At 37.7% G+C, this 7,953-nt stretch overlaps 1 protein-coding gene across 1 annotated transcript; it reads left to right on the top strand.

Moving 5' to 3' along the window:
* Positions 1-5,592: 5,592 nt before the first annotated feature.
* On the top strand, positions 5,593-7,747 carry cd59b (CD59 molecule (CD59 blood group) b). The gene is made up of 3 exons (XM_045688057.1): positions 5,593-6,001; positions 6,359-6,460; positions 6,668-7,747. The coding sequence occupies exons 1-3, from the start codon at positions 5,947-5,949 to the stop codon at positions 6,865-6,867; spliced, it is 357 nt and encodes a 118-aa protein (XP_045544013.1). The 5' UTR covers positions 5,593-5,946; the 3' UTR covers positions 6,868-7,747.
* The last annotated feature ends 206 nt before the right edge of the window (positions 7,748-7,953 follow it).

Raw genomic sequence — 7,953 nt, 5'->3', positions numbered from 1 at the left:
GATGCTGCCACCACCATGCTTCACCGTAGGGATGGTGCCAGGTTTCCTCCAGACATAACGCTTGGCATTCAGGCCAAATAGTTCAATCTTGGTTTCATCAGACTAGAGAATCTTGTTTCTCATGGTCTGAGTCCTCTAGGTGCCTTTTGGCGAACTCCAAGCGGGCTGTCATGTGCCTTTTACTGAGGAGTGGCTTCCGTCTGGCCACTACCATAAAGGCTTGATTGGTGGAGTTCTGCAGAGATGGTTATCCTTCTGGAAGGTTCTCCCATCTCCACAGCGGAACTCTGGAGCTTTGTCAGAGTGACCATCGGGTTCTTGGTCACCTCCCTGACCAAGGCCCTTCTCCTCCAATTGCTCAGTTTGGCCGGGCAGCCAGCTCTAGGAAGAGTCTTGGTGGTTCCAAACTTCTTCCATTTAAGAATGATGGAGGCTACTGTGTTCTTCAATGCTGCAGAAATGTTTTGGTTCCCTTCCCCAGATCTGTGCCTCAACACAATCCTATCTCGTAGCTCTACAGACAATTCCTTTGACCTCATGGCTTGGGTTTTGCTCTGACATGCACTGTCAACTGTGGGACCTTATATAGACAGATGTGTGTGCCTTTCCAAATCATGTCCAATCAATTGAATTTACCACAGGTGGACTCCAATCAAGTTGTAGAAACATCTCAAGGATGATCAATGGAAACAGGATGCACCTGAGCTCAATTTCGAGTCTCATAGCAAAGGGTCTGAATACTTAAGTAAATAAGGTATTTCTGTTTAATTTTTAATACATTTGCAAAAAACGCAAGATGTGGAAAAGGGTACGGGTCTGAATACTTTCTGAATGCAATGTATGTCACTAGAATTTATTCACAACGAGTGCAATATGTATTATGATTTATGGCCAAATTCAAGAACCATTTAGAGGGGAAAAAGTTATCCCCATCTTATTATATAATTTACTTAATGACATTGCCAAATTAAGTAGTGGACAGAAAGTTTTGCTAAAATGCATTTTGCATATTATTTGTGGCTGCTACAGTTGTTGTCGTACATGCCAAAGTTTAGATTTCAGAAGGGTTTGTAAACTGGAATGTGTTGACATAATGACAACTTTCTTTGCTTTGCTTTTTGAAAACACTTTTGAGATAGTATACTTCATCAGTTATCTGAAACTCAGATCATTTAGGTGGAGTGAAATGCGTTAAAAATCCTAGGAACCACTAAATTTGCACCCGTGTTTGAATGAACTGTATGAGTAACTGTTAACTAAGGTTGATGGGATCATTTCTCTCATGTTGGTTCATGACTTTTTGACTTTACTGTTTGAAATGTAATTGAAATTGTGTATGTATTATACTTTTATATTCACTATATAAAATTAATAAGTGGCCATGCATTAATAGGCAAAGAATCTTTTTTCTTGTATATTGAAAGTGAGTTATTTGAACTTAATTTTGGATATTATATTGAACCTTTTGGTTGGTTTTAAATTGTCAACAATTAAATTACTGAAAGGCATATTTAAAAAAAAAAATATCTATTTAACCTTTATCCAGGCAAAATAATTAAGAACAAATTATTATTTACAATGACGGCCTGGCATACCAGTCTGAGCCAGACTGCTTTAAGCCTGTGATTTCGCCTTTAAATTAATTACTGTAGTAATTTTAAGAGGTACGCACACTTGCTTGTTTGCATGGTTGTTGTACTGTATATGCACCACGATTGTAATCTTCAAATTATTACATGCCAATTTAAATAACATGCATTCTTCATATGTGGTATGTGTTTTGGGTGGATGTATAGACTATTACCTCAATGAGGTATGCTATGAAGTGTCACAAAAACAATTTTGCTTTCATTACTCTGTTTACTTCATGTATGGACTCTGAACGATAGATAGGCAGCTGTGTAATTCATGGGATGGGGTTGAGAGAGAGAGAAATTTTGTCAACTATCACTTCTTCACAACTGGAATCACAGCGCCAAAAATATTTCCCACCCCAATGCAAATATTCAGAGGAATGCTTTTTTGTGTTATCTTGGCCAATCATCTTTTTACTTAGCTTAGGTCGGGGTATGTAGAGTTTTTTGCTTATTCTATAAATGATTGTTTTGCACCTTATATGTTTATATTTCTGTGTACTTTATGTTAATGATTGTGAGTATGTCCACAGCAAATGTGCATGTTAATTCATGAGCCAAGACCAAGAAAAATAAGGAGTTCTTGATCCTAGTGCATCTAGATTTATACTGTCATCTATTTCAGATTTTCCAAACTGAGCTTGTACCAAAATTCTAATTCTAGATCTACATTTAGCCTACCATTTGATATATTGTAATATACACAATGTAGTTTTAACAAATGTATGTATGCACAATATTGTATGCAGCCAAATGAAAGTCAATCAGTTATACTGTGATATTAGTGTATTTCTTATACATTTTTGAGGGGGGAAATTGCAACGATTCCTTTGAATGGTTGAAATGACTGCACTCTTATATCACTCTGTTTTTGAAAAGGGATAAATTAACAATACAAACATTTACCTTTAATCGGTAACGCTTCACATTTAGGTACCCTTTAAGGGGGTTGTAAAGGGTTTACAAATAATGAACAAAAATATAAACGCAACATGTAAAGTGTTGGTCCCATGTTTCATGAGCTGAAATAAAAGATCCCAGAAATTTTCCATACGCCCAAAAGCTGATTCCTCTCAAATGTTGTGCACAAATTTGTTTACATCCCTGTTAGTGAGCATTTCTCTTTTGCCTAGATAATCCATCCACCTGACATGTGGCATATCAAGAAGCTTATGAAACGGCATGATCATTACACAGGTGTACCTTGTGCGGGAGACCTTAAAAGGCCACTCTAAAATGTGCAGTTTTGTCACACAACACAATGCCACAGATGTCTCAGGTTTTGAGGGAGCGTGCAATTGGCACGCTGACTGCCGGAATGTCCACCAGAGCTGCTGCCAGAGAATTTGTTCATTTCTCTACCATAAGCCGCCTCCAACGTTGTTTTAAAGAATTTGGCAGTACGTCCAATCAGCCTCACAACCGCAGACCACGTGTAACTACGCCAGCCCAGGAATTCCACAGCCGGCTTCTTCGGCTGCGGGATGGTCTGAGACCAGTCTCCTGGATAGCTGATGAAACTGAGGAGTATTTCTGTCTGTAATAAAGCCCTTTTGTGGGTAAAAGCTCATTCTGATTGGCTGGGACTGGCTCCCCAGTGGGTGGGCCTATGCCTTCCCAGGCCCACCCATGGCTGCACTCCTTCCCAGTCATGTGAAATCCATGGATTAGGGCCTAATGAATTTATTTAAATGGGCTGATTTCCTTTTATGAACTGTAACTCAGTAAAATCATTGTCTCATGTTGCGTTTTATATTTTTGTTCAGTATAGTTTAAAAACAATTCATTATTAATTAACATGTAGTTTAGAAACATAGTGTATAAGATATTCAGATTGGAATAGTCATTTTGTCAAATAGTGTGATTATGCAGCCAGAGGCATCATGCCCAAAGTGAGCACAGGGGCACGTGCCCCCTCAGATTTGTCCTGTTGAAAAATAAATACAAAAATATACATTTTTTTTGTTGTTTCTCTTTAAAACTGCTAGCCACCTAGCAATATTATGAAATTGGCTTTAGTTAGCCCAGATAGATTCCCAACCTCATAACTAGCTACCAAGAAGACATTTCAGGCTATCAGTGAAGTTCGAGTAGCTAGCTTGTCTAACTATCTTAGCTCGCATGCCTGTTGGCAAGGTCGGTAGACTTTAGAAAAGCAAACATTTTACTAAATGTACTGAATAAGACTTGCATTCCTTTCAATCTTTGCAGAGAAGCATTTATTTTATTTTTTTTATTTTTTTTATAAAGACATCAGTCAGACTGTTCAAGACATATGCTTAGATATGCAGAAAAATATATATTTTTTACATAGACTTAAACATAATGATTATGGCTCTAGATTGCAGGAAAAAGGGTGTTTCAGGTGTTTGAAAAAGTGAAAGTTCTTAAATTTACAGAGGGGGCCTAGCCCCCCTATGGACCACTCCCCCAGCCATCCTCACATACTTTGTGCCCTCTCAGATTTTTGAGGTGCATGATGCCGCTATACCATTATTAATAACCATAGTAGTTGATTACAGTGCACAACTCCCATTAAAGGGTACTTCATGTAAAATGATACTAATTAATCTAACAGTTCAGCGGTACCTGTTTGGATACATTTAACACTGGAAACATATAAACCTGTCTGTGAACATGAGTATAACGTGTACATATATATATATATATATATTCATATGACATGTATACATGAAAATATGAAAATGTATAGACCCCCTGTAATTGACATTGTAAGAATATCTATATGGCGCAAATAATTGTTTAATAAAATATTTTCCATGGTATTTTAACTATTTGTTCATGAAGAAACTATTGTGCTCAAAGCAAAGCTTTGTCTGGATAGTTTAATTTCAATCATGAGGTTCACAAATCAAGAGGAAACTAAGCTGAAGTAATGATTTATTTCTTAAGTCGTTTTATAACTTATTTTTTATAGAGATTTCATTGTACAAAATAATGCTCTTGTTCTACATAAACCCAGCATCATGTAGAATAGTATACATGCCTACAAGCAAGAGGCCAATCAAGTAGTCTTTGTTGAGGCCCATCAATAGCGATAAGTGGCTGGGCCAATTATTTTGTCGTCATAACGTCCACTTTGTCTCGAAAGAGTGCAGATGGCATGGCTTTCTTGCATTAGTTAACCATTTGTTACATTAATTGCATAAATCGCATACAATTACTTCTGTTCCCTTGGAAGAAAAAAGTGTTCTCAATGCAATATTGTCAAAAGCACAAACTGATATCAATCACATTCAAATGCTTACACACGAGACCCATACAGAGGTGAAGAATTGGACTTCTAGATATCTGTATACAGAACACAGATGGACACTGAACATACAGTATGCCTTTTGTTAACACCAGCTGGGCGTACTGAAAAGATGTCTGAATAACCAGTGTGTCATCCCCAGTGACTGGTAGTTCCCTATCCAACTTTAGGCAGGCAACGCCAATACACAAACCATTGCCATTTCTAAAAAGATTTTAGGTATATAAGGATTTTGCTGATCATATGAAACACTCCATATTCCAGCAAATGCATATGAAATGTTGACAGTCGCTTGTAGGCTACCTTCCAGACCAGTTACTTAATAGTGCAGGGTACTCTGTTGCCCTAGACTTTGCTACATTGTTGTTGGAGGGATAATGTTCCCAGGGAGCAACACACATTCGTAATAACACAAGGTACTTGAATTAATGAAGTACATTTTTTGAATTTTGACGGATCGGTTTGTTTTCTAGCTGAGGTACAGCAAAGTGACCAAGGGTACCCTTTTCATAGGTTGGCCTGAAAACTAGAGTAAGGAAAGTAAAATACATCTTGATATGACATTTAATAAAATGCGCATACAATTATATTTGTATTCTGGGTGCACGTTTTGTTGAAATATTATCCATAGAAAGAATGCCAGAACCAATAAGACACAATTGAACAGTTCCTCTGGGGGCTGGGGGAGGAGCTGTGTTTGACAGAGAACCTTTGTACTGGACAAAGAAGTCTTCATATTAGATAGATCAGCCTGACTGCTGCCGGTCATTTAATGCTGAACTTGGAGGAGGCATAACGCTAATCAGTAGAGTAGGTGTGAGTATTGATTGTATCCTAGTTAGCAACCTAATTTAACCTTTGTCTTAATTCCCTTTGTATTCTTGGAGGGTATCTGGGAATGGTTAAGACTTTACATACTGACTGCTACAAGAACGATACAGCTTGATGATTCATGTGTTTGATCTAGTTTGTCTGCAGATTTGAAATGTTCCTAAAGAATACGGTCTTATATTTAGGGGACATTACAAGGCAGCAAAAATGAAGCGCTCCCTTGGACTTTGCTTGGTGGTCTGTTTTGGGATACTCGATTTGGGTAAGTGCACTTTGGCTGTAGTGCGCTTTTAAATTGCTGTATGACGTTTGACTAATGCTATATCACGCCTTTTGGTGAAAGATGAGGAATACTAAACACAACTCATTCATTGTAAGAATAGCTTCATTTTGTGACATGTTATATATGATATGTTTGTGATATGTTTAATATGTTGCATGAAAACAATTGCAGTTTGTAGGTTAATTCTTAAGATCACTGAAAACGTTTTCTTGCCTCAGAGCCATGCAAACGTAATTGTACTCGCAAAGCGATGCAAACTACATTTATAAGTTGGATGTTTGAAAAATATCTCTGACTTCAAATAACCTACTCATGAAAAAAAATATATATTTTTAGGCTGTGCACTTCGGTGCTTCAAGTGCTCCGATTACACAGGCCGCTGTGAAAATGTTCAAGACTGCACTTATGAAGATTCCTGTTTATCTCTGAGTGAAAGAGGTGTGTTTTTAAGTAACTTTGGATAAGAGTGTCTCATATGACTAAAATGTAATGTAAATATACGTTTGCTATAGGCTTTTAGGTGGGTAGAATTTACATTTAAATCTAATTACACCATATGTAGGACATTGGCTGAAACATTTTGTATATTCCTATTTTAGGTCTAAGGCATTTGATTGTAATTGAATAACATTTTATTCTTTATAGGTGGGAAGACAATTCGACAGTGTATCAGATACACAGATTGTGACAATTCTCGGCTGTCCCAGATGTTCCCTGCAGTCTCCGGATTCACGTACCGGTGTTGCAGCAGCAACCTGTGTAATAGTAGTACCACTATTGCCACGAGAGGGCCAGTTTTCGCTTTGATGGGGTCACTATTGGTCTTCTGGTGGTCCTCACTGTGAGCTCCAACTGCCATGCACAGCTGACGCAGAGCCGTCAATGGAGCTGGAGATTGATTGCAGTCAGTCAGTAATATGATTTTATGTTATTGTTGATAAGAGTTAAATTTGTTGTTTAAATTGTGGATGAACAATGTCCGATTTAGCTGCAGTCTTCCTGTTTTCTCAAATGCTTTTTTTCAGTGAACTAACCTAGAGGAACACTCAAAATAGAAATCTACATGTCTATTTACTTTGGTTGTTGTAAATTGATACTTGACAGTTATGTGCATATTTGGGTTAGGCCATTAGCTTTAGAAGCATCGGGCTAAGACAACCTCGTTCATCCAATAATGAATAACCGGGAACATAGTACATGCACAGGTCCCGTGTGGCTCAGTTGGTAGAGCATGGTGTTTGCAACGCCAGGGTTGTGGGTTCAATTCCCACGGGGGACCAGTACAGAAGAAATGAAAATGTATGAAATGTAAGTCGCTCTGGATAAGAGCGTCTGCTAAATGACTAAAATGTAATGTAAAATGTCTATCCATACTGTAGTCTGAAGGAGGGTTTCCTCCCACTTTATGTACACTTACTACAACCTCATTTTACCATGATGATTAGTCAATTTCACTAGGAATGCAGAATAGTCGTGAAGATAGGCTGCACAGATCGGATGGGATATGCTAGTAGTCTATTCACCCACCTAGGCACCTACTCACCCAAGTCAAGACTGAAAAAAATGTAAGCTGAAAATATATTTCCCCAGTGTTTTAAGTTGTGATAAGAAATATGTTTCAATAACATTTAAAACCATGTTAAAAGTTGTAAATTGTCAATCAGTTTTATTCTCACTTGTAAAAGACTCACCCAAACCAATAAAATGACCTACCGGTATTTGAAAGAGACTGTTTCCCATTTCTTTCTAACCCTGTTTATAATAGCAAGGAGGTTATCCACAGTAGCCTGTAGCTGCCATAAATGGACTGTTAACTTTCCTCAATACAACGTTCAACCAGCAGCTAGCTTACTAGCTAGCAACAAAAAAAAGCAACAATAGTATTGGATTCTCCATCAACACACTGCAATTTAAGACACACTTTTGAAAGT

Source organism: Salmo salar, chromosome ssa10 (genome assembly GCF_905237065.1).
Source record: "Salmo salar chromosome ssa10, Ssal_v3.1, whole genome shotgun sequence".
In the NCBI taxonomy this organism is placed as follows: Eukaryota; Metazoa; Chordata; class Actinopteri; order Salmoniformes; family Salmonidae; genus Salmo; species Salmo salar.
The sequence above is the reverse complement of the archived record's forward strand: the minus strand, read 5'-3'. Positions and strand labels throughout refer to the sequence as shown.

Excerpts from the sequence above, each read along its gene's own strand:
- cd59b (XM_045688057.1), top strand. The coding sequence starts at position 5,947 with ATGAAGCGCTCCCTTGGACTTTGCTTGGTGGTCTGTTTTGGGATACTC. Across the intron at positions 6,002-6,358 it reads TTTTGGGATACTCGATTTGG|GCTGTGCACTTCGGTGCTTC; the intron begins GTAAGTGCACTT and ends ATATATTTTTAG. Across the intron at positions 6,461-6,667 it reads TTTATCTCTGAGTGAAAGAG|GTGGGAAGACAATTCGACAG; the intron begins GTGTGTTTTTAA and ends TATTCTTTATAG.